This window comes from Notolepis coatsorum (assembly GCF_963971535.1).
Source record: "Notolepis coatsorum genome assembly, chromosome: 19".
NCBI classification, from domain to species: Eukaryota; Metazoa; Chordata; class Actinopteri; order Aulopiformes; family Paralepididae; genus Notolepis; species Notolepis coatsorum.
In genome coordinates, this window is record NC_140183.1 from 18576566 (window position 1) to 18604459 (window position 27894).

A 27894-nucleotide genomic window follows, 5' to 3' on the forward strand; every position below is an offset into this window, starting at 1 on the left:
AGTGCTTAAAATATATGAAATAATATAGCTATGGATCTAATTAACACGTTGATTGTCAGTGAGTTGCTTCCAGTCAACATGCACAAAACATAATTTTTTCATACATACATTTCCGTTTTATACCGTGGTAAATATGAATATATTTCTAGAGCGTTTTGTCTAATCTCAATAAACTCCAGCAAATCGCGCTTCAATGTATTTCCTTAGAAATCGTGCCATTTGTTGCTTGATTTATGAATCGTTTTCAAATAAACGCTAGATTATCGATATTATATGTGTCATCATGCACGAACAGAAGCGGGGTCTGAAAAATCGCTTCTCCGTACTTTGGTCGGTGCGAACCACACACACACACACACACACACACATACGCTCCGATGGCGGTGAAAAAAACATCGGATTAACTCAAGATTCGTAACATAGAGTCCTTACCTCATATCTGATGTACTGCAAAAAAGATTAATCCAATTCCTGATCGCCATTCCAAATATTGATCGTGTTTATTGATCCAACGTTATATGTCCAAAACACATAATCCATGCTGCTCCGAGTGTCCCCAGTCCATGTGTTATAAACAGTGGTACAGTGGTGGTCCCACGCGGTACCACGCCAACCCAGCAGTTTTCTGAGCAGAAGTACGCGCACACAAAAATGCGTTCACAACTTTCACTCGACTCGTCGCGCCGTGCGCCAAGTACTCTGCACTTATCTATCACCTAGTCTTTGCATAATAATAGGATACCAATAGCATAACAAAGAAAGAGAAGTGCAAAACCAAAATACAAGCCCTGTACCAATTGGTGGGGGTTTGCTTGACCTGTGGAACCTAATGGTCCCGACTGGAAGTATGAGACATTTCGTTGTGCTTCAGAAGGAAACTGTAAACTGTAAATTACATTGTTAATTTAGTTTGTATTTACTTTTATAGCTTAAGTTAATTCAATTAAAGAAATTGTAACTACAATATTGTATCTACAATTACATTTAAAACATTGTTTGTTTTTCAACCATATCTGTTGACGCGGTCAGGTGGCGTAGCGGAGATTGTGCTCGTCCTGCTGAAGACACTAGCAGGAGCACTCATTCAAGGGTACTACGACTATGCTTGCACCTCATGGTACCAAAGCACCTCAAAGGCACTAAAAAACAAATACAAACATCTCAAAACAAGCTAGTCAGACTACTGCTTGACCTGACTCCTAGAACCCACCTCACCCCTGCCAACTTTGACAACCTAGGATGGCTTAGAGTAGACGACAGAGTACAGCAACTTGCAATGGGCCTGGTCTACAAGATACACTACGCGACCAAGGTACCCATGTACATGTCAAAATACTTCCCAAAGGTCAGTGAATACCATGATCACAACACCAGAGGGAGCTCCACAAATCATGTAAAACCCAGATTCGGCTCAAACAAGGGACTAAACACGTTTCGCAATTATGCCACATCAATGTGGAACGCCCTACCCAAAGCTGTAAAGGAATGTGAATCACTACCCACTTTCAAAAGCACTCTCAAAGAACACCTACGGGAGACTGCAATTCGAAACTGGCCCCTACAAATGTCCTAACCTAGTTGTACAGTAAATGACCAAGTAAGGCTTTGTCAGTATTCCAATGTACAGTGTAAAATGTGTGTGTGTCCCCTACCCATCCCCCCCCCCCCCCCCCACCTCCAATGTACAGCCCTTACCCAACCCACCCAACCCCACCCAACCTCCTCCAATGTACAGTTTCTACGCCAAATGTATATACAGTACACTCTTTTTCTGGACACTTTTGTATCACAAACAGTACTGTATTTGCAAATCTGATATGTCATAAAAGTATAGATGTAGCAGTACTGTCTATCTGTATGTCATGTATGTCATATGTTATGATGAATTGAAAATGGGGGACCCTGATGTAAACAAGACGAAAGTCTTTCTCTGGTCTGCATCCCCTTAACAATTGTATGTATTGAGCTGTACTGTACTGTACCCATTCTGCAATCTGTTAATAAACTTTTCAATCAATCAATCAAACCAATGCAAGAGGCTGCGGTCTCGACTCCCGGAGAGTCAGCATTGCCTTGGCTCGGGCTGATCGCTATACTAACTCGTTTGGCTGAGTTAGGGGGAGGGGAGCCGTGGGTGGGTCCTGGGCGTTGTGGACAGCGACCCCTACAGTTCGGTCGGGGCGCCTGCTCAGCAAGGGTAGGATCTGGAGAGAGGTAGTGCGACCTTCCACACGTTACACTCTCCCGGTGAGAATCTGCGCGGCCAGGCTGGCTGCTGGCTGGCTGCACATGCGTCGGACGAAAGCATGTGACAGTCTCCGGCCTCTCGGACCAACAGTAGGGGAAAGTGCGCAACAACCAGGAAGGGGGTTGGGAATTGGCATAACGACTAACAGTGGGATGGGAGAAAAATCGGAAAAAGAAGGAGGGGGAAAAAGATAAAAAAAAAAAAAAAAAACATATCTGTTGACAATATAATTTCTTTATATATTGAAGGCTAGTTTCAAGTTTCAAGTTTCTTTAATAGTTGTCATACAGAAGTACAGAACACTTTCATACAAAATGCTTCTTACTGTTACGCTCCAGAGACTGTGCTAGACAAGATAGTATCAAATAACATAGTATAGCATGTAATTTAGAAGTAGAAAATGAGGTCACAGTGTTCAGTATAGACATATGTACAATGTTCGATGCAGAATAGACGTAACTGAGTTACCATATAATATACAATACTATGCAGTGTACTAATGTACAGTACTATATAGTGCAAAGCAGAAATGGGATGAGGTACAATTTAGGTACAATTTACAGTAAGGTGTACGAGTTGTAGTGCAATCCTTCATCAATAAATATAAAGTGTGGGGAGTGGGTGCTACAGTGTGTTTGTTTAAAGTGGGTGTGTGCTATAAAGTGTGTGGAGTGGGTGCTACAGTGTGTTTGTTTAAAGTGAGTGTGTGCGTGTGGATGTGTGTGCTATGTGCGTTTGGTGGTTGTTGTTGTGTAGTGTTCATTGTTCGTTTAGCAGCCTGATGGCCTGGGGATAGAAGCTTCTTCTGAGTCTTTCTGTGCTCGCCTTGAGACTCCGGTATCGCTTGCCTGACCGCAGCAGTTCAAAGAGGCAGTTGTTCGGGTGACTGGAGTCTTTAATGATTCTCTTAGCCTTGCCCTTGCAACGCTTGTTGTAAATGTTCTGGAGGGTGGGGAGCCCCCCTCCAATTGTGCGTTCGGCTGAACGTGTCACTCTTTGTAGTCTGCTTCGGTCTTGTGCAGTGCTATTCCCAAACCAGGAGGTGATGTTGCCAGTCAAGATGCTCTCTATTGTACATGAGTAGAAGTTCTTAAGGATCTTCTGACTGACTTGGAACTTCCTTAGGCGCCTGAGGAAGTAGAGGCGTTGTCGTGCCTTCTTCACAACACTGTCAATGTGTGTGGTCCATGTCAAGTCCTCGGATATGTAGGCTCCGAGGTACTTAAAGCTGTTGACTCTCTCAACCGGTGCCCCGTCGATGCTGAGGGGGCTGTAGTCCTTGACCCCCGACCTCCTGAAGTCCACAATCATCTCCTTTGTTTTGCTGACGTTCAGGGAGAGGCTGTTTTCCTGGCACCATCCCGCCAGGACCTTGACCTCTTCCAGGTAGGCCCTCTCGTCGTTGGCAGAGATCAGGCCCACCACCACTGTGTCGTCAGCAAATTTGATGATTGTATTGCTACTCCGCTGAGCCACACAGTCGTGTGTGTACAGGGAGTAGAGGAGGGGACTCAGAACACAGCCCTGGGGGGCCCCTATGTTGAGGGTGATGGATGAGGAGGTGCAGTTGCCTGCTCTCACCACCTGGGGTCTGCCAGTCAGGAAGTCCAAGACCCACTGGCAGAGGTCATAGTTCAAGCCCAGGTCCCTGAGCTTGGCTATGAGTATGGAGGGGACTATGGTATTGAATGCCGAGCTATAGTCGATGAATAGCATTCTCACATAGTTCCCCTGCCTCTTGTCCAGGTGTGATGCTGCTGTGTGCAGCACATGGGCTATGGCGTCCTCCGTGGACCTGTTGGGGCGGTATGCAAATTGCAGGGGGTCCATGTTGATGGGGAGGGAGGAGCAGATGTAGCCCTTTGCTAGCTTCTCAAAGCACTTCATGGCTATGGAGGTGAGAGCTACAGGGCGGTAGTCGTTGAGGCAAGCAGGCTTGGATTTTTTGGGTACAGGGATAATAGTGGACTTCTTCAGGCAGGTGGGGATGACAGCCTGTTCTAAGGACAGGTTAAATATGTCAGTGAATACCGGGGCCAGTTGGTCGGCACAGACTTTTAGGACGCGGCCGGGGATGCCGTCCGGACCTGCTGCCTTCCTGATATTCACTTTTTTAAAGGTCCGCCTCACCTCATGCTCTGTTACCCTGAACACTGAGTCTCCATCAGCGGCAGACCCCCCCCCCCCCCCCATTGCCGTGGCTTGTGGGCTGGTGTTGTTATTACCAGCATCAAACCTCGCATAGAAGGTATTGAGGTAATTTGCTAAGGAGATGTCACTGTTCAGTTTGAGGGAGGCGCCTTTGTAGTCTGTCATCGTTTTGAGCCCCTGCCACATAGCTCTAGAGTCAGCCTGTTCAAACTGGAGTTCAATTTTATCCTTGTAGCGCCGTTTGGCCTCTGTCACTGTCCTCCTTACGTTGTATCGCGCCACCTTGTGGTCATTCATGTTGCCTGCCACTAGGCCGTCGTTGTATGCTTTGGTGCGCGCTCTCAGAGCTTCACGGACGGATTTGTCTACCCAGGGTTTTTGATTTGGGTAAACTCTCATTTTGGTAGTGGGGATTGTTTCTTCCACCAAAGTACAAACATAGTCCAGCACTGTCTCCGTGTAGACATGAATGTTATCTGTGTCGCGGAACACGCTCCAGTCTGTGCAGTCAAACGCAGCCTGGAGTGTCTCCTCTGACGTCAAATCCCATTTCTGCACCTCTCGCGAGACTACGGGAGTGCTTTTGATTCTCTGTTTGTACTTTGGTGAAAGGAAAATGGACGCGTGATCTGACTTACCAAAGCCACTAGCAGAATGAGCCTTGTATCCACCCTTGAATTGCGTGTAACAGTGATCTAGGATGTTACCGCCTCTGGTGTTACAAGTCACATGCTGATAGAAGTCAGGTAATACCTTTCTCAGATTGGCGCTATTGAAATCACCCACCACTATTGTTGTGAAGGGCCAGATTAAACCGAATATATATATTTATTTATATATATATATTTAATTGTCTCTAATATTCCCTGATATCCCTTGTATATTCCTTGTACAATATGCATTGAATATCCATTCTAGCCTACTGAACATCCCATAATAGTCTCCATTCTACTATTGGTCGAGACCTTGGTGCCAGGCTGCCATACCCCTCAGACCCAGTTCAAACGTACCGCTCCACATGTACGAACAAGTCCTAGTTCCGCGTAGGAATCTGGCTACCGCACCACTAATGGGACTATTTGTTCATAGTGCGTATATATACTGCGCTACTAAAGTAGGACTTTCTTTTCAGTCCAGTTTCTTACCCTCCAATAGAGTCACAGACGTAAAGCCTCCCCGCGACGCCACGTGTGGGAGTAAGGCCAAGTTCGCCTACCATCGGTATTGAGACATCGTGTATATTAATATTTGAATAGTCATATTTGGCACTATATCGTCGAGTGGGCGTAGTCTATTAAGCTAATAATAGTCTGTTAATATATAGTGCTTCGTGCGGTGAGAATACTACCGTAGTCAGTACCCCATCGTTTCGGGCAGAGAACTGGCTGCTTACCCAGGGTGGTTGACCCCATGTGAAGCTGCACCCGAGGAGCCCCAGAGCCGACGAGCGAGTGGACCTGTATACCGGATTATTCTACCGACGACAGCCCGCCTTCCCAGGCACGGATTATGCTTTGTATACTTTGATTATTCCATGGATAAAGACCCCCGACACTGCCGTGTGTTGGAACCCCCCCCCCTGGAGAGGACGCAAGGTGAGGAGACGCTCTGCAAGACGAGGTCGCTTCACGTCTCTCCCCCGTGGACCGGAGAGAGCCGGCCCACAAAGAGTCCACCTGCTTTCATCTGTGGTCCAAGGATCGCCGGCGCATTGAACGGCACTACAGTGGGTTCACCTGGGATACCCTTGGCCGGACGAGGCAGCCGGATTCTACCCCCCCCCCCCTCCTACTCCTGTTGTCTTACAAGCGACCGGATTAACCCCCCCCTTAGTGTATCTAGTATATAATCATTAAAGTATCATTGCTGTTATTCCTTAACTATTCCAGGTCGTATATTTACCACCTGCGCCATCAGAGATTGGACATTCTCTATTGATATACCGACGAATACTCTTTGCCATAAAAGTGCATACTATTTCAATTCATAAATGTAATTAAGTGATTAAGTGCTTGCTCTACACACCATTGCTGTGTAGTAATAAACGCATACTTCGACTTCGTACATTTGTGTTGGATCCGTTTCATCTACGTGAGAGTGTTTATGATAATATATTTATGCCGTGTACTGGGTGGCCGAATATTAAGTACAAAGGTAGTGGTAGTAAGTATTATATCTAGTAATACAGTCAGGGAATTGTACCCCTCAGTTACAACTATGATGGCGGCGTTAACGTTCGCTGCCTGGAGTTTGTTTACCTCGTCGTGGAGCCTGGAGAGCGCGGCACTATTGCTGGCTTGCGGTGGAATATACACTCCTACAGGGATGATCGCCGTTAACTCCCTCAGGAGGAAGAAGGGACGACACTTGATGGTTATATATTCCAGGTCTGGGCAGCAGTGGTTCGATAATTCCTTCACGTTAGCTGGATCGCTCCAATTGTTGTTAAACATGAAGGCAATACCTCCTCCACGTTGTTTGCCGGACAATGCTGATCTGTCCTTGCGGTGGATGAAGAAGTGGTCGGCCGGTTGTATGGCGTGGTCTGGGACGTCCGGCGTCAACCACGTCTCGGTGGTTGTGCTACCTTTTTCAGCTTCTCTATTTCAAGGCAATATTTACAAAAACTAAACTAAAACTAGTCATTTCCTATACAAACATGTTTCCTACTATTTATGCATAATAATCATCTGTTCTGTATGCATGTGGGAACATGTATGCGCATGCGCGCACGTGCACGCGTGCTCCCGCACGTGCACGCGCGCTCCCGCGCGTGGCGTCATTTAAACAGCGTACAGGCAGTTCTGATATTACGACTGCACCCCTGGTTATAAACGTTACTCTTGCCCCAGAAGGAAAACCTGGACCGGACTTCTTAGATCAGCGTACAGCCCAAGGGGGAGGGATTTGAATGATGTGCAATACCTGCTGGAAGGCGTAGGCGGCGGTATTTTCCCTTTTGCAAGCTCAGACCCATTCCCAATGATAACGTCAGGCTGGATGGATGAAAAATTAATGGATATAGCTAATAAAAGAAATATCGATTAAAACCTGAGATATCTCAGGTCTTAGCGCCCAGCGCATGGCGAGTTAACCCAAGATATCTCGGGGTTGGCCTGGAATGTGTTAAGCTCCCAAGACAGACTAGCTAGCTATTTGTGTGTGATTACAAATGTCCCCACCTTCCAGGCTCTGCTGAGGAACTTGATGTTTAAATGTATGTGTCGACTATTAGATAAAAAAAAAAAAAAAGGATAATAGGTGCCATTACTGATGTCAAAAAAAGTGATACAAGGTACTCCTCTGGTTTGTGGAAACATTGGAATCGATGCCTTTACTGTATGTATTTTAATCTATGTTGTTGGCCTTGTTTCTTTTGTTATTGTATTTTTGTTGTTGTTTTGTATATGTGTAATATGGACCTTGAGTCTGGAATAAAGTCTTCATCATCATCATCATCATCATCATCATCATCATCATAGACCCTCACCATTTTACTCAGCTGGAGTCACTCTAAAACGTTGTTTAACCTCTTTTGACCTCGAAGAAAGTATGATCCACTAAATCCATGAAGTACTGTAAGTATTTTAATATATGATGCAGGAGGGTATTAGGAACAATAATAAACAATACAAACTATTAAACATTATTATTCCATTTTCCCCTGGGTTAGGCCCATTTCTGAGTTAGATTGACTGGACTAACAGTAATTCGCCTTGTTGACAGAGTCACCTGGGGAGCAACAATAATATGTTCATGACGACAAGGTCCTTCTTTAGCCTTTAATCGGCGTGGTTTATTTCACATTGCATATGCACCATGAGACCTTCTCTCTGTGAGAGGTAGATGAGGAAGAGAGAGAGGGGGAGGGAACAATCCCTTTTATACCCTCTTACCTGACGTCAACCACAACAGCTGCGTCTCCTTATGCCTATAGCGCCCTCTTGTGGAACAGTTAAAGTGGAAATGAAGCAGTGCGATAAATACATATTCATAGCATCACATTAGTATTTAGATAAGCCACAGAAGAAGTCACGTTATAAAAATAAGCAGTTTCTAAGAAAAAACGATTTGTTGTGTACATTTCTGAAGCATTTAGCATTATGGGCGCGGCCATTTTGTTGCTGACGTCATACCGTGGGTTGGGTGTATACACTCTGGTTAGCTGCCTATATTGAATGGGTCAGTCAGCAAATAAAATGTTGCCTACAAAACAACGGGACCGCGGTGGTTCTGTTTGTATTGCTCCTGGCTGTTCAAACTAATTTTACCATGTGAGAGAGAGGAAAGTTGGTTAATTTCCACAAACTACCAGTGAAAAAAACAGTGTTGTTGACATGTTGGCTCGGGCTGGCTGCACTCAGGCGGCGCGACCAGCCTGTTGGACAGGGAAGGAGGATCTGCAGAGAACACTTCATTGCCTCGGATTATGTTGTTGGGGTGGGATGTTTGTCCAGAAGACCACTAATCAGCTGAAGCCGGACGCGGTTCCCTCGGTCTTCGACAGACCGACCGGCGTTAGCTCTCGGGAGCGATCGCTAGCTAGTTGGCACCAGCCGGGGCCCGGCGTTAGCTCTCGCTAGCTAGTTAGCGTTAGCAACCGGAGCGTCGCGGAGCATTCAGCCTGCTGGCTACACAGCTTGTGTAGCCAGCAGGCTGAATGCTCCGCGACGCTGGTTGAAGTGGGTCTAGGTAGCCAGCAGGCTGAATGCTCCGCGACGCTCCGGTTGCTAACGCTAACTAGCTAGCGAGAGCTAACGCCGGGCCCCGGCTGGTGCCAACTAGCTAGCGATCGCTCCCGAGAGCTAACGCCGGTCTGTCTGTCGAAGACCGAGGGAACCGCGTCCGGCTTCAGCTGATTAGTGGTCTTCTGGACAAACATCCCACCCCAACAACATAATCCGAGGCAATGAAGTGTTCGCTGCAGATCCTCCTTCCCTGTCCAACAGGCTGGTCGCGCCGCCTGAGTGCAGCCAGCCCGAGCCAACATGTCAACAACACTGTTTTTTTCACTGGTAGTTTGTGGAAATTAACCAACTTTCCTCTCTCTCACATGGTAAAATTAGTTTGAACAGCCAGGAGCAATACAAACAGAACCACCGCGGTCCCGTTGTTTTGTAGGCAACATTTTATTTGCTGACTGACCCATTCAATATAGGCAGCTAACCAGAGTGTATACACCCAACCCCCGGCATGACGTCAGCCATGACGTCAGCAACAAAATGGCGGCGCCCATGTTGAAAACAGGGATATTATATTATATTTTTCAGACAAATAAGATAGATTTCACATTTGATTATAGAACCCTGTCTTACACAAGGTACACAACAAACAAACTAGGATCACATTGCTCACTGCTTCATCTCCACTTTAAGCAGTTACATGCAATCATATTAACACATAAACTCAACACTCCCACTTATGGATGACGTGTATACTGTACAACCTTTCCAAAAACAATCTTTTCAAGAAAAAAAATACAGTTCAAAACATCAAAAGAATATGGCAGTCAATATTACATAACAGGCAATATTTTACACACCAAACATGACCTCTGCAAATCTTCTCAATTTCAGTTTGGAGACAGGCTTGGTCATAGCGTCTGCAACCATGTCGTCTGTAGGACAGTAAACAAGTGTCATCCTTTCTTCTCTGATGACAGATCTGATGGAGTGATATTTTATATCCACATGTTTACACCTCTGTCGGCACACAGGGTTTCTAGCGAGTGCAATGGTTCCCTGGTTGTCTTCATAAACAACAGTTTTCTTATATACATAGGTATCCATTCCTTCGAGCAGTTGTTCTAGATAAATACATTCCTGTATTGTCATAGCTAGAGCCATGTATTCGGCTTCACAAGTTGATAGTGCCACTGTGGGCTGTTTCTTTGTTTTCCATGAAACCAGTGAGCTGTCTGTACCCAAATTCACAAAATACCCTGTGGTACTTCTTCTGTCTGTGGCGTCTGCCGCCCAATCTGCATCACTATAGGCTTGAAGCCCTAAGCCCTTGCTGCTCTTTCTGAAACAAAGCTGTTTATCTGCTGTGCCTTTGAGATAGCGAAAAACATGTTTTGCTGTAATCCATTGCTCTTCTGTGGGATCAGCAAAATGCTGTGATAATTTACTCACTACAAAACATAGGTCAGGGCGAGTACATGTTGTCAAATAAATGAGGCTACCTACAGCTTCTCTGTACATTTTTACATCGGTCAATTTCTGAGCATCCTCTTGGTAGTCTAGCTTTTGATCACATGGTGTTTCCCTTGTTCTACATTCTTGCATGTCAAAACGTTTCAGGATCTTTTCCACATATCTCTTCTGGGATATTTTTACACAACTGGCAGACTGTTCGAAGTCCATGCCTAGAAAATGTTTTAACGTACCCAGGTCTTTCATTTGGAATCTGGTGGAGAGCATACCTTTCACCTGCTCTAGGTTTCTAGTGTTGTCTGCTGCGATGATTAAATCACAATTATCACTTTTCCTGACTCTTTTGACTCCTTTGAGTAAACACAGGGGTCTACTGGGTTCTGTATGAAGTGATCTTCAATTAGGCATGTATGAAGCATCTCGTTCCAATTTTGCCCAGACTGTTTCAGGCCGTAAATGGATTTTTCTAGCTTACACACTAGCTTCTCTCCTTTCTTCTCGTAACCTTCAGGTTGTTCCATATATATCTCCCTATCAATGGGTGCGTGCAGGTAGGCTGTCTTCACATCCATCTGGTGTAAAATCAAACTGTCCTCAGCTGCTTTCTGCATCACTACCCGTACACTGGTCAGATTGGCTGTGGGTGAGAATGTCTCACCATAGTCTATACCTTCCCTCTGACTGTAGCCTTTAGCTACAAACCTGGCCTTGTACTTGTCGTGGCCTTCAATACCCTCCTTGATTGAGTACACCCATTTGCCTCCCACTGTCTGTCTACCCTCTGGTAACTTGGTTAGAGTAAAGGTATGATTGTCCTCTAGGGACCTCATCTCCTCATCCATTGCTCTCTCCCATTTTCTTGACTCAGGGGACACCATGGCCTCTTTAAAGGTCTGAGGTACACCACTCACTACTCTGTAGCAGTAATCTATGCTGGTAAGTGTACTGTCATCCTCGTCACTTTCTCTCTGGGCATAGTCTTTCAGATACTTTGGGGGGTATCATCCCGGGAGGGATATCTCCCACTGCATGAGGCACGTGATGTCACCCTAGGGTGCTTCCCGTCATCATCCTCTGGGGGTTGTTGACTGTCTGTCTGCAAGTCTGTGCTCAGTACACTAGGCTGTGGTGTCTCTCTTACTTCACACCCTACTCTGGAGTCCAGCTCTGGCTCCTGTGTCTGTGTCTCGTTCTCACATGTTGTCTTTGTGACAAATTTTACTAGTCTGTGTTTTTGCACTTTCCCTTTACCGGGATAGTAGACTAGAAAACAGTAGCGGCTCGTGGATGCTTCGCCACTAGGGGCGCTATACCAAACATTTTGCAAACATGTACAAGGCACGCATTGGCGAATATTATCACCATTGCCATCGATCAATATATGATCACAGTCAGTCAAATGCAACCACGTTTCCAATAGCCCAACACAAACACGCACAGCTCTCTCTCTCTCTCTCTCTCGCTCGCTCTCTCTCTCTCTCTCTCTCTCTCAGATGATGTCAGATCCATTCAATAATAAACACATTTGTATATCTCGTCATTTTAAACAAGTTACCATTCATTGTCTGAGTGGTTATGCCCCACACGCGGCGAAATTAGAGAGAGAGAGAGAGAGAGAGAGAGAGAGAGAGAGAGCGAGAGAGAGAGCGAGAGAGAGAGAGAGAGAGAGAGAGAGAGAGAGAGAGAGAGAGAGAGAGAGAGAGAGAGAGAGAGAGAGAGAGACCACGGCGGGTGCAGCATAACAGAAGAGAGAGAGAGAGAGAGAGAGAGAGAGAGAGAGAGAGAGAGAGAGAGAGAGAGAGAGAGAGAGAGAGAGAGCGTTAGTTAAGCATTAGCTGAGTTGGCTAAGAGAGAGAGAGAGAGAGAATTAACTCACTTTGTTTAATTGAAACGTGGTCCAGCCGGAGGGCTTAATAAAGTGTATGTCCACTGACTGTCCCCCAGACTGTTGTCGATGTATATCCATTCCACTCACTGCCCACTGTCCAGACTCCAGACCGAATCAAAGTTCACAACACACAGCCTCGAACATGTTGCAAACTGTGGCTAAGGAAAAAACTGGCATCGCCGCGTCGGCCAATCAGAGAGCGTCTCCGCGAAATGCGGCTATGGAAATTCTAGACGGAAATTCTAAACGCTTGACTAGACCGCTTCAAATCGCGCCCGGATTCCAACATAATAGTCATATTTCAACGCACAACGCGTTACGCACTGATTGGCTGTGACGGATACAGCGATCGAACAGTGACGCGCACTCAGAGCGCTATCGCGTCTAGCCCGGGCCAAGAAAAAAATAAAAAATAAAAAATAAAAAAAAAGTGAGTCACTTCCTGTTCCTGAAAACGAGTATTTTTTATTTTATATAGTAACGTTATATTGTGCATTGGAAACACAAACATACTTAAAATTAGTAAATATTATTCATTTTAAACATGTTTATATTATTTATAGGGCTATAAAACTAAAAACTAAAAAATAATTGTTCTTGTTCTCATATAACCAGGGCAGGGCCTGAGGGGCGCGGCCGCCACTGCTAGAAAAGCGGGGCTGCCCTTGTCGTGCCCTTCAAAGAGTCCTTTTTCACACCTGGACTCGAGCTTTCCTCTGTCCTGCTGGTAAGCATAACACACTGACCCACACTTGTGCATTCTGGCTAGATCACATCTTTTTCCTGTCAGTGCTGTATACGGGGTGGTGCCTGTGTGCTTATTAAAACACAGGTTTCTGGTGTAAGCGGCTTCTTGTACCGCATAATGCCATAGACTCTTAGGTAAGTTACCATCTATTAGCTTACACCTAGCCATTTCGAAAAGAGTGCGTCCTTCCCTCTCTGCTATCCCGTTCTGGTGCGGGGAGTAAGGACAGGACGTCTTGTGTCTTATCTTGTTCCTTCTCAACAGTGATTGGAACTCTCTATTTGTGAACTCGGTTCCGTTATCGGACCTCAAGCATCTTATGTTGCCATAAGGGGCTACATCTGCAAGGAATTTCTCTGTGGCCTGGAGTGTGTCACTCTTTGCTTTGAGAAAGTAAACAAACACTGCCCCTGTACACACATCTGTAAAAGACTGTACATATTTAAAGCCACCTATGGACTCATTGCTTACTGGACCGGCTAGATCTGTGTTAACTAGCTCAAGTGGTGTCTTCACTTTTTCCGTGGGACCTCTGTTCCTTGTTTGAGTGAACTTTCCCTTTATACACACATCACATTCTTTGTTAGGTCTATGCTTTTCACCGTTAATGTGCATGCCTACTGTCACCGCTTGCAGCTTCAGTATATCCTCGTAATTACAATGACCCATGATCTCATGCCATGTCTGAATATCATGACTGACATTACACATATCATTTTCATTACATTCTGTTTGTAGATAATACATTCTCTTGTACACCTCTATGTTAAATCTCGTACCGTTAGGCTCTACAAGAACATCTTTACCTTCATTGAAGAACACTTTGGCACCGTTTGCAGTAGCAGATTTTACAGAGAATAGTTTTTGTGGGAACGAGGGTATGTAGAGAGCGTTCTTTAGCGTCACTGTACACCGGCGCCCCTCACTGTCTATGAGGCATACCTGTGCGTCTCCTCTCCCCTGCGCCAACTCGAATGTGCGCTTCCCGTCTGCCAGCTCCATGCTGTGTCTCTCCGGCTCGAAGGTGCTGTCAAAGTTCTTGAATCGGTTCCTGTCGTTGATGATGTGGGACGACGCACCTGTGTCCACGATCAGTCCCTTCCTTTGGACCTGCTGCTGCTGCGTTGACTGAGTGACGTATGTTGTCTGCGCCCCGAAGATGAAGTCCTCTCTTCCCGCTGCTCTCTGGGCGTCGTCTCGACTCGCCTCACGTCCACCGTTGCCGCCATCTTGTCCACAGCCGCCATCTTGTCCACAGCCGCCATCTTGCACGTGCGCGTACCGACCGCTCTGGTCGCGCTTCTTTCTACACACTTTGTCCGCGTGTCCCGAAGTTCCACAGAAACTGCACCAGACTGTTTTTGTGCATTTGTCTTTTCTGTGACCCTTTTCTCCACATCGCCAACACGCTATCTCCGCCTGGGGTCCGGTCTTTATCCTTGGCGCTGACCGGGTGTGTGTCTTCTGAGGCCTCGAAGTTCCTCCCCCAGCGACATGTCCGCTGAACCGCGTGTCACCAACAGTGTGAATGGTTTATACATCTCCGGTAGTCCTCTCATAACCATCGCCATCATTAATCCATCGCTCGGTGCTTCTCCTGCACTCTTAAGCGCTGTGATGATTTGTTCAGCCCTGATGATGTATTCAGTCAGTCTCTGTGTTCGCTTTCTTCAGCGCGGTCAATGTTATATAGAGGGATACGATCCGGGGCCTACCTCTGCCGATGTAGTGTTCTCTTAACACTTTTAGGCTCTCTCTGCCTTTGTCCTTTGTGTCACGGAATATCAGCCCCAAGCTTGTGTCGTCTAGGAGTGGTGCTAACTCGCAGTATGCGTCAGCATTTAGCTTGGTATCCTGGGCTTGCGCGTCCGCCGTTACTTCTCCCGTGGGGGCCGTCAAGATGGTTGTCTTCAGCCCCACTCCGTGCATGCAGCACAACATTCGCTCTTCCCAGAGCTCGTATTCTTCTGCCCTTCCGTTAAACGAGGGCCACTTGCTCCTTCCTCTTGTCGCCATCCTCTTTTGATGGTAGCGTAGCTTTAGCTGCCCGTTAGCCTAGCCTTAGCCACGCGGTGCTCTCGCTGCTAACCTAGTCTATACTTTCAGCTAAACTAGCTACCCTTATTATTTTGCTCTTCCGTGATCTGGGCCCATAACCTGTTGACAGAGTCACCTGGGGAGCAACAATAATATGTTCATGACGACAAGGTCCTTCTTTAGCCTTTAATCGGCGTGGTTTATTTCACATTGCATATGCACCATGAGACCTTCTCTCTGTGAGAGGTAGATGAGGAAGAGACAGAGGGGGAGGGAACAATCCCTTTTATACCCTCTTACCTGACGTCAACCACAACAGCTGCGTCTCCTTACGCATATAGCGCCCTCTTGTGGAACAGTTAAGCAGTTACATGCAATCATATTAACACATAAACTCAACATGCCTCATTCACCGTGTCGCCATCGTTGTTGTCGTAGATCTGCTATGAGTGCATTTCAATGAGCTGACGACTCATTCACTTCCATGTGTTTCAAAACACGAAGACTACGGCAGTGAAAAACAATCGGGTGATCGTGACTACAATTCCAATAGTGTTGTTCTGTTTTCACTACTTCGGTTCTTGAAGTGGCATTTTTATAGCTACGTTTTAACATTGAAGTGAACGGGGCACTTCCGCATCCGTACCGCACATTGCATCAAACACGACATTTACATTTAGTCATTTAGCTGACGCTTTTATCCAAAGCAACTTACAAGTTCTGTACGACAAGTCATCAGGAAGGGCACAACTCTATCAGCTGAGTAACACTGTTCATCAAAGTGTTGAGTGTTACAGTGTAGGGTTACTAGGTTAGTACATTAGGACAAGACAGTAAGGTTAGTTATGGTTGGAATATATATATAGATTTTTTCATTTCAGATAATGGTTGAAGAAATGCGTCTTTAGTCGACGGCGAAAGATTGGACGGTTTCGGCTGTCCTAACTGGGGTGGGCAGTTCGTTCCACCATTGTGTGACGACTAGTGAATGAAGCGAATAAGGCACTCTGTCGGAGCTGTTTTTTGCAGGCTGTGTGATGTATGGCCGTAGAGGCAGCTCTCTGCGTAGGAGCGTGACGAAAGATCTCACGGAGCCACTTTCAGTTCGGGCACAGCTCATCCTGGCAGAGGGAGGGCATGTTCTCCTGAGAGGCTTCTGTATCGCCCCCTCTGTCCAGAGCGACCATGTCCATGACCATGGATTCGTATGTCCCCCTCGGGCGCCTCACACAGAGACCCGTGAGGACAAGCATGCAGACGCACGCGGCCAGGAGAAGCGAAACCACCACCAGCTCACTATGGTAATTCTTAACACTTAGGGCTCGGTCGGAATTGACAGTGTCACCGCGCTGGTCATGCCTAGACTGGAGGTCATCGGTCGGGTCAGTCGAGGGCAAGTCCTCCCCATTCCTCCCCATGAGGTCCAAACTCACATCTTCTTCATCGGTTCGAATGAGGTAGTTGTACGTGGTAGGTTCGAATCCCATGTCTTCCTCGTGGGATGGGATCCGAACGGAGATGGGCTCTGTCCCCACCTCTTCCTCTGTATCTTTACGAGGTTCCCTTGTAGTGGCCATTGGCTCCTGACTACTTCCTGACTTCTTTGGAGTGTCGGTACCGGTCTCCTTGTGGACAGATGTAGCAGCAGTCCCACTTGGCATCTGCTGGGGCTCCAACGAGCGAGGAGAGGCTCTCTGTCTGACGTCGTAGCTTGCGACAATCTCTTCATGTCCGTCTTCCACTGAGACACAGTGGTAGATTCCGAGGGTTTCCGGAGCAGCCAGGAACGCAAGGGTGTCGTTTGCCAACTGGAGATAAAGGTTTTGGGTGCTGTGTTCGGGAGTCGTCCAGAGAGCAGCTGCCAGGTTGGAAGGTTTCGAACACTGCAGCCTCACAACTTCATTCTGTTGGGTGTATTCTTGTACTGGAAGACAAAGAACGTCGGCACTAAATAGAGTTGTAGAGAAAATGTGACTCAAACATGAAGTTATATCAGAGTCTAGTGATACAGTAATGGTGGCTCATTGATTGATTGATTGATTGATTGATTGATTGATTGATTGATTGATTGATTGATTGATTGATTGATTGATTGATTGGAAACTCAGTTACATACTGAGGTAAAGAGGTTAGTGGCAATGTTTTACATTAAAAACAGTTACATACTGAGGTAGGAAGGTTAGTGATCATGTTTATAAAAAAAAAGAAAAAAGTAACATACTGAGGTAGAGAGGTTAGTGATCATGTTTTAAATTAAAAACAGTTACACACTGAGGTCGGGAGGTTTGTGATCATGTTAAAAAAAAATTATAATAATAATAAAAAACGGTTACATACTGAGGTAGAGAGATTTGTGATCATGTTTTACATTAAAACAGTTACTGAGGTAGGGAGGTTTGTGATCATGTTTTAAATTAAAAACTGTTAAATTTTTTTTTTATATTTAAAACAGTTACATACTGAGGTAGATAGGTTAGTGATAATGTTTTACATTAAAAACAGTTACATACTGAGGTAGAGAAGTTAGTGATAATGTTTTAAATAAAAAAAACAGTTGCATACTGAGGTAGAGAGGTTAGTGGCAATGTTTTACATTAACTCATTCAGCGCCAATCACGAATAAAGTCGGGTTATCTCGCCAGCAGTTGAGCGCCAAACCCGAGAAAAGTTGGGTTTTGGTCATTTGATCTTTTTCCTTTGATATCTGTTATAAATCTTATAGCTTTACGCTCTGCTCTATTGGAACTATCCCTTTAATCCATTCTAATAATGAAAAAACGTTCTCCACATGTACACCACTATTCACCTCCGCCTGGCCACACCCACATCCGCTCCTATATAAGTGGCGCCATGGCCACACAATCAGCTCCTTCCCTACTTTCACCACGAGAAGTTTGTGTATACACCGCTTTAGTTTAGTGCTGAAGTAGTTAGTTAGTAAAGGAGCTGCGTTGACATTGTATCTTTGTTTTTTCTCTCTCACAAATTTTCGAGAAAATAAAGCGATAATGTCTTCACCACCGGAGAGTCTAGAAGATGATGATCATTCTGACCTCCACCGGCGATTTGCATTGGGGCGCGCGTCACTGAGAAATCCCCGCCGGCATTGTCTCCGGCTCTGCAGCTGGATACTATGCCTCGAGAGGCGGTCGGCTGTGTGAGAGCTGACGGTCTCTCTGGGGGGGTGATGTTTTGCGACGCGAGCCTCAGGTGTGTCAGTTGTGAGGGGACAACTGCGCAGCTTGCGTAAGGTCGGCTCCAGGCTAGAATCCCTTCGTTAGCGGCGTGTGGGGTTCTAGTTTGATGCCCCACGATAAAACAGTGCTCATCCTCAGTGAGGTCGTAGCTTTGTTTTCCTGGGGCCGTGATTCCGAGTCTGCGGTTCAAGTCCCCGGGTCTCTGAAAAACGGATACCCTCTGCCACCGCGCTGGCCCCGTTTTTATTTTATTTTTTAGATATATTTGTTTGCGTTTATCGCTTTTTACTACTGGGCAGTCCAGTAGAGAGGGAGAGAGGAGGAACGGGAGACAGAGTGGGGGGAAGACATTCGGCAAATAACGACGGGTCCGGGAATCGAACCCGGGACGGCCGTGCCGTGACTCAGCGCGTTATGTGGTTCGCCACTGGGGCGCCCTGGCCCCGCTTTTCAAGACGAAAACACCCGGCACGGAGGATGCGAGCTTGGTGTTTCATTATGAGAATATCTCCGAGCTCAGGACGGCTGCAGCCCGTGTACAACGGGGCTTACTGCCGATGCCGCTGTGTCTGGTAAACCGTTCTGTGAGAGGGACGTGTGTTGCCTTTTTCCCTTTTTCTTTTGGATAAAAAGAGGAAGAGACAGCGGCTGTCTGGAGTGTTGGCCTGTATCGCTATTCCTCACGTTATACAGCTTCAGTAGTAGCTGTTAGCCAGTTAGCTGTTAGGCTAAGTCGTTAGCTGGCCACTACATTAGGCTAGAAACATTAGCTTGATGCTATCAGTCAGCCTGGAGTTAGCTGTTAGCTTGTGCTACAACCATTGGCGCTAGGGGTGCACCGATATATCGGTCGGGTATCGGTATCGGCCGATAAGTGCCTTGTTGACTGCCATCGGCCTTTCGGCCGATAAGCTCAAATGTGCCGATGGCAGTAGCCGATAAATATCCATCAATTTGTGTCGCGTCAATCCGGCCCACATGTTCAAACTTTGAAAAAAGTTTCAGTCAAGCGACCTGCACAACGCCGCCCCCACACACACATGCTACTGCATCAAAGTTACTTATGATTAACAAAGGCATTCGTTTTGTGGCATTAACGTTAGATATAGTTACACGTTCAATAACATCAGCATATTATTTACCCGACCATAGCAAGCATTGTTGGTCTTTCATATCTCTCAGTTCCTTCCTTTGCTCAGAGAGCCCGTACTGAATTGTACCCATTCTGCAATCTGTTAATAAAGTTTTCAATCAGAAAAATGTATAGAAAAGCTTTTATTATAACATTCGTTGCAGTAAAATCATTATGCCTCATTTAGTACTCCTGCGGAGCGCTGGTAATCTACTCGTGGGCCGCAGGGAGCTAACTTTATTAGCTTTGTTGTTGAGCGCTCGTCAAAATCAATGGCGGACTTCCCGGAAGTAAAAAACGAATAAGCGATTGCCGATTGGTGGTAAGAACAGCAGGAGGTGGGTGCTAGCGGTGTGACGTAATTGGCAGAATCGACTGTCAATCAAAATGGTTCTGTTGTACCTGACACGACACATGCATTGCAAACTCAGATTATGGAGATATTACTGGAGAACATGGAGCTTTGTTTGAGAGAGATACAGTGAGTGCTGTCTCTTAAACTCTTAAAACTCATACACTTTTTTGTCTTTTTAGTCAAGTTAGTCTGTTGAAGATGAAAGCCAGTGGGTATTGTATGACTCAGACTTCAGCAATAATCATGAGCATTATAAAATATATAAAAAACACACATGGCATGATGGAATACCATAAACATATTTCTTGATGTTTCCTTTTTTAAGTAAGTAAAGAGGCCTATGTTGATATCGGTGAGCACAATTTGTAACACAAAAAGAGAGACGTGTAGCCTATTTATTTATTTAATATTTTATTTATTCATTTTATTATTATTATTTTATTTGTTGCCATGCCTAAAATAATAGTCAAGCATAGGGCTAACACATTTTCATAAACAATAATATAATTTTTTGTTATAGTTATAATAAAAGTTTTTCTATACATTTGTCTGATTGATTGATTGAAAACTTTATTTAATTTTTTTTTAAAGATTTATTTTTTGGCGTTTTATCGCTTTATTACTGGGCAGTCCAGTAGGGAGAGACAGAGGAGAAATGGGAGACAGAGTGGGGGGAAGACATTCGGGAAATAACGACGGATTCGGGAATCGAACCCGGGTCGCCCGTGTCGCGGGTGAGCGCGCTATGTGATTCGCCACTGGGGCGCCCCGATTGAAAACTTTATTAACAGATTGCAGAATGGGTACAATACAGTACAGCTCAATACAACAACAGTGCTAAGACTGGAGGATGAAGACCAGAAAAAGACTTTCGGCTTTTTTACATAAGGGTCCTCCATTTTCAATTCATCAAAATATTTAGAGACATAAAAATATACAGTAGTTTCATAATTTTTTTTTTTAATTAATTTTTTTTTTTAATATTTATTTATTATTATATAATTTTTTGCCACATAGGCCTATATCGGTATCGGTATCGGCCAATTGTGTTAGTTGAACAATCGGTATCGGTATCGGCCGCAAATTTTCATATCGGTGCATCCCTAATTGGCGCTATAGCCGTGAGGAAGTAGCGGGCCCTGAGCACTCTGACTACGGCATCATCTCTGGCAGGAGATGTCGTCGGGCCTGCACCATGACTGGCCGCAGGATGGGGGCGTCGCGCCGGAGCGAGGCTCCAGCCGCCGCCGCTTCTGGCCCCACCAGCGAGAGGCCTCGTCAACGTGGTAGACCAACCTGTGTTTGCGGCCATTTCGTCCTGCGTACGGGGGTGCAGGTAGGTGTCCGTAGGACATTACCCCACTCTTCCTTCCTCCCCCTCCCGAATGTTTTTGGTTAATAACAATGCCTTTGTTTAACAAAACATATGTTACTTCACTGCATTGGGAGATACGACGTGTGCTGTGTGAACTCGCAGCTACAAATGCTTGGAGTCTTGTACAGTTTCTTTGAAAATTGTTTTGGTCGCTATTTTGTATAGCTTAGGTTCTAGCATTTGGCCAAGGCTTATGTCTTTCTCTCTACTTGAAAACAGTGTTTTTTTTTTTAAACTTAAATTTGTATTAACATTTAGAAAATAGACAAACAACACTTACACAAAAATGGATCCCATAACACAATATGAAAGAATGCAGTGAACATAAATGGTTACATGAATAGCATTGTTGGTTATATGTTTCCACTACAGTTGTTTTTCCAGGCACTTAATACAAAGACTGATTGTATACCGCCCTTGAACAGGTATAGACAAATTTAATACCTACTCAAAAGGATTAGATACTGACTAAGGCAAATATGTATGGTATATATGGGTCCAGTGACCCTCCTTGAATTTCTTTCTTCTCTTATCCTTCACCCTTTCTATTCCTTTTATACTAGATTTCTCTTTGCCTTTTGATTCACCCATTTACAAACCACATCTTCCTTGATTATTAATACAACATTGTTAAACAGACATAAATAATAAAGTACAAAAAATTTAATACAATTGTAATACCCAAAAAAAAATAAAAAAAAAATCAGAAAATACTAACTAAGTCAAAAGTGTGTGACATGGGTTCAGAGACCCTCCTTGAACCTCTTTCCTCCTTTACCCTTCGCCCTCTTGTGATGCATTTGGTTCTTCCTCTGTGATGTCGTTTTCGTTCCCCTTGTAATCCTCCCACTTTCCCCATCTTTCTCCAAATTTCTCTTCCTGTAACCTCAGCATGTGTGTTATCCTCTCCATATCCTGTATCTCCTCCACTATTCCTACCCATTGTGCTATTGTCGGTGGGTCTTCTTTGTACCACAGTCTTGTTATTGCTTTTCTGGCCGCTATCAACATTATCTTTATTAAATAATTGTCCCCCCCTTGTATTCCCTCGTGTGTCAGGTCTCCTAAGTAAAGCACCAGTCCTGTTTGTGGTAACCCGTATCCTAATATTCTGATCATTGCCTCCCCTATCTCCTCCCAATATCCCTTCAACAGCGTTCTTTTTACGTGAGTAAAAATGAACTGTTTTTTTTTATTGTATGATGAGAAGTTGTGTGTGTGTTCATGTAACGTTTAGGCAACGTGGCTTGAGTCCACAACTGGCTGGGTGTTAACCTACAGAGTTGTACATAGTGGCATATGACCAAGGGCTTGAGTCCCTCTCTTAGCTTGTTATTTTTTCTTTGCTTAAGGGTAATGATAAAAATAACGGGTGGCAAGTTTTTCACACATAAGCCAGAGCCGTGGATAAAACCCGTTTTTTACACAAACAAGGTTATCGGTTGTGGATGGCGTGCATGATGTACAGCTTTTACTCTACAGGTGAGTATGTGCTTCATCTGGCGCACCATGCACCTGGTGTCACGGCTCTGCTTTCTTTTGGCGTCGTATCAGGGGTGAGGTGGTGAGGGGGTGGGTAAAAAACGTTGATTCGTGTGTTGACACCACCCAAAGTGATTCAAATCAGGCAACATAAGAAAATGAATGTGGATCAATTTATCAATGACCTAATCTCAATCAACTGGGATAGGTATCAATTAATACCAAATGTTCAAGACTCTTGGGATTTCTTTTACTCCGAATTTTCTGAAGTGTTGGATAGGCATGCTCCACTAAAATCTGTTAAAGTTAAGGGAAGTCATCTTCCATGGATAACACCAGATCTTATAAGCAGCTTCAGGCATAGGGATCGAGTCTGGGCCAGATTCCGAAAAGACAAGGACCCAGTTGTCTGGGAGGAGTATAAACGGCTGAGAAATGTTAGCAAGACTATGGTCAGAAATGCCAAATCCAATTATTTTAAGGACTCCTTAGCTCGTGATTTCAAAAATCCCAAACAATTCTGGAATAAGATAAACTTTAACTGGTGTATCCAAAAATAATATTATTGACCAGATAAAAGTGAACACTATTATACGAGATCCACAGCTGATTGCACAGTCATTCATCCAGCATTTTTCATCTGTCACTGCTGCATCATCACTCGATCCCGTGTCTGATCTCTTCAGTAATAGGCCTCCTGATCATAGCTTCTCTTTTATGAAAATTTTACCTTTGGAAGTCTTTGATGCCATCAATAGCCTAAAAGTAAGTGGTGGTCCTGGATTAGATGGTTTAGAACCTAAGTTCCTCAAACTTGCATCCCATATTCTAATGTACCCATTATGTGATCTGTTTAATATGTCACTGTCCACATTCGAAATGCCTGACATATGGAAGTGCTCTCGTATTACCCCGTTGCATAAAGGTGGAGATGCACTTGAAATGAATAATTATAGACCAATCGCAATTATTTGTTCTATTGCCAAAGTGTTTGAGAAATTGATATATAATCAGCTCTCTAAATTTCTTGACAAGTACAATATTTTATCACCTCATCAATCTGGTTTTAGGTCAAAATTCTCAACATCAACAGCTCTATTAAAGCTTACAAACGACATCTTTTCTGCAACTAACGATGGTAAATTAACTGGTGCAATTTTTATCGATCTGAGCAAAGCCTTCGACTTAGTTGACCACCACCTACTTCTAGATAAACTTCACTCTGTTGGCCTATCACGCAATGCATTACTCTGGTTCAATACATACCTTCATAATAGAAAACAATGTGTTGTCATCCAAGGGTTCAAATCGGATACAATGGTCCAAGAACGTGGTGTGCCGCAAGGTTCAACCCTTGGTCCACTTCATTTTTCAATATTTATAAATAATATACCTTCTGTCTGTTCTGATTGCAGCGTTCATCTTTATGCAGATGATACAGTGTTGTATACATCCAAAAATAATGTAGCACAGATTCAATCAGCCTTACAATATGACTTTAAGACACTACAGAAATGGCTTGCTGAAAATAAACTAATACTAAACAAAACCAAATCGCACTTTATGATTTTTGGTACTCGGAAAAGACTGAAGGCAACCGAATCTAAGGCATGCGTTATCTTATGTGCCGATAATACACCTCTGCATAAAGCTGAACGCATCAAGTATTTGGGAGTATGGCTTGACCCCGAACTCTCATTCAATTTCCATATTACCTCTACTGTTATTAAAATGAATCGCAGCATTGGAGCCCTTTATAGAGCTAGACATTGTTTTTGCTTCACTGTTAGAAAGAGACTTGCACAACAACTTATTTTGCCATTAATGGACTATGCGGATGTTGTCTATCAAGCTGCTTCCAAAACCCATTTATCACCTCTAAATGTGGCTTACAATAGACTATGCAGATTTGTTCTTGACTGTCCGTTCACAACCCACCATTGTACTATGTATCAAACCTTAGACTGGCCTTCTCCTACTTTAAGAAGACAGAGACATTGGCTGCAATTGATTTTCAAATGTATCCATTCTGACTATCCTGCTTACCTGAAACAGTTGATGGTCCCTTTCTCTTGCACTTATCGTCTAAGACACTCTGTACAGTATTTTTTCACAGTTTCTCCATTTTCAAAAGCAATGGCCAAAAAATCTTTCATGTTCAAAGCCCCTTCGGACTGGAACAATCTTCCGGTGTCCATTCGGTCCATATCTTCATTTTACCTCTTTAAAAATGCTCTTTGTTCTAATTTTATTGGCAAGTGTACATGCTTCCTTGGTGGGGCTCCTGCGCTGGTGAGGGGACGTGGGGCACAGCCGTCCTTTATGCGGGTGTTACGGGTTAGCTAGTTGGCTCTACTCCTATTTTTAGGCAGGGGGGGCCGATTGGTTGATTTGGGGCGCTTGTTGGGCAGGTTGATTGCTCCTCTTCTCCTGCCAGTCCTGGAGCTCAATTTCTATTACATCCTGTATTCTACTCGCCCTTTGAATGTTTTGTTGGGCCTTTCTCGCGGCGGCTGCCTGGCGGTGTCATTGCAGGGTAAGCATATTTGTTTGCCCTGCGGTGGCAGCGTCATGTGACTGCCGGGGAGTGGGCCTCTTATGATGGAGATTGAGACATATCCTCTTATCCTCTTATAATGAGACATATCCTCTTACAATGTGTACTTGTTCTGTTGTGTTTTTGTATGTCCTGTATTTATTAAATTTTTGTTGTTGTGTGTCATGTGTTACATTGCACAAAATGTGGGACCCTCTCGAAAACGAGATACTGTATCTCAAGTGGTTTTCCCAATAAAAGAATTTCAATATTTTTTGGGGATACGGTGTAAACCCACAGCTACTGCTGGTGTTGCGCTCTTGCTTAGAGGGTGGTGCAGTTTTCTCTGATTATTGCTTTGGTCGCTATTATGTATAACTTAGCAAGGCCTGTAGCTAGCACTTGGTCGAGGACTTATGTCTTCTCTCTTCCTAAAAGACCGCGTTCTTCTTGCGGTAGTAAGAGTGAACTTTTGCCTTTTTTATTGTGTAAAGAGGGTTGTGTGTGTTCGTGTTTTACGTTAAGTAAACGTGGCATTGAGTCCACAACTGGGTTGGGTGTTAGCCTACAGAAGTTGTACATATATAGCTCTTGTACCAAGGTAATTTGGCCCCTCTCTTTGGTCTGTTATTTTTTTTTTTACTTTAGGGTAAAGGTATACATTTCAGATGGCAAGTTTTCGCACATAAGCCTGAGCCGTTTATAAAACCTGTTTTTTGCACAAACGAGGTTATCGTCTGTGGCTGGCGTGCAGAATGTGAAGCTATTACCCTAACAGGTATATGCGCTTTCATGTAGCGTGCTACAACTGGTGTCATGGCTCTGCTTTGTTATTGCATCGTATCGGGGGTGAGGGGTCATAAGGGGTGGACTAATACCCCCCCCACCCCCCCACCCCCTTTCGGATATTGTCGTATCCTTTGCGACACTGATTGGCCAGGAGGTTGGACCTCCTACCTGTCAGTCTCCCTGTCGGACTGGGAGGTCAGCGCGTCACAGGGAGGGGGAGGGGGGGGGGGGGGGGGGTTCCCTGGTTCCACTCCATATTAGGATGAGTGGGTCACAGGATTTCCCCGGCCATGGAATACGTCACTAGGCGTGTTTTCCTATTGGCCATGAGACATATCCGTGAGTTTTCAGGGTCTGTGCTGCAGACCGCTGTCATTGTCAAAGTTGGATGATGCGATGCATTCGAAGACTGTTTGTCTTCTGCTCTGCTCTCTATTGAAGTGTGTATTGGGCCGTTGGTCACTTGGCCCAATTATTACATATATCTTTTTCAATTGTTTACTCACGTAGAGGTCTCTCTGGGGGAACTTCTGTCTTCCCCTCTTATATAAAGAGCGGAATTGACAGTGTTTTTACCCTCAGGCGTGTCATATGAGACCCGTGTCTGTGTCTTATAGGCCGGCTTCTTGCTGCTCGTCCCAGACAGCATGGAGGAAACGTTGTGTGGTGTTTCTTATTAGAATTCGCCGTCGATGTGTTTCGGGTTCTCGACGTGCATATACGCTAGTTATGAAATCAGTGTATGGTCTTCTAGACCAATGAGCGCTGGCCCTGGGTGTTTTCAATGTTGAAACCACTTTATGGGCTGGCGCGCCTTGGTTGCCCAACTTCATAGAAACTGCTTTTTTTATGCGGGCGGCTGGGAAGGAGATTTTTTATCTCTACCGAGCGCCAGTGCACTAGGTTAGACTCGACGGCTCACGTACATCTCCGGGGGGAGATGACGGAGTAGATCAAAACATTGGCGGAGGGGGTCTCACGCCCATGAGGTGGGCCACCAGGAGCAGTGCGTTCGCTTACTGACCGTCTTGGTGGCGCCCTCTGTGATGTTTTGGATCGACACGCGTACCTACCCCCCTCTTAGGACTGGGGATGGCGGCGTGACTAGGACACAGGACTGGTTCTGGTCGCGCCGGACCAGGTCAGTTTAACCCGTTGCCCGCCGGGGCACAGATCTGCTGTTCTGGTACCCCGAAAGACTTTGTGCTTTTCCGGGGGGGAAATGCCGGGTCGGGCCGGACGTCGCAGGGATTGATGTCGTGGATGTGTGTGTCATATGTATGCCACCACGCGTTGTCCTTAACAGTGAAGTGCTTGGTCCATACTGTGTTGTACCTTGCGCTGTGTTAGGGGGCTTGGTCCTTCTCCATTTGTTTCACCCCTCCCTCCCTGCTAGGCCGGGGATGGGAGGGGGCTGTCGGGGAGGTTGCCCTGTCAACTCCTCTAGGCATCCCTGTGTAGGTCCCAGTCCGGCAGGCCCAGGTCGGGACTCGTCCTCGTTAACCTGTTGGCCTGGGTTAACCCTTTGAAAGCTGAAACACTTGTACTGCTTGTATAGCCTGTGTTATGTTTCTGAGTTTTTTTTGTGGGTTAAGGAAGGGAACAACCGCCTCCTGTTAAACTAAACATAGGGGGGTGGTTGGTTCCCCGGTGTGTTGGTAGCAGAGTCGACTCTCGGGTTGAGGCCGGGCCTGACCCCGTCTGCCCGAGAGTATGCCCCCGCATCTTTCATGATGTCTGCCAATTGTGTCAGCCTCTTCTCTGAACCTCGAACCCGCTGGATTGATGAATTGGCGGGGTC

The 27894-nt window shown here is 45.3% G+C and overlaps 1 protein-coding gene across 1 annotated transcript in view; it reads right to left on the minus strand.

Annotated features, from left to right (window-relative positions):
* Window positions 1–15525: 15525 nt before the first annotated feature.
* LOC311246406 (semaphorin-4A-like) overlaps window positions 15526–27894 on the minus strand; it is a gene marked incomplete at its 5' end in the record, with an annotated part of 93101 nt that continues 80732 nt past the window's right edge. The window contains one exon of the mRNA XM_084336563.1: window positions 15526–17151. Coding sequence (XP_084192689.1) covers window positions 16328–17151 — 824 coding nt within the window. The 3' untranslated portion in view covers window positions 15526–16327. The remainder of the gene's footprint in view (window positions 17152–27894) is intronic.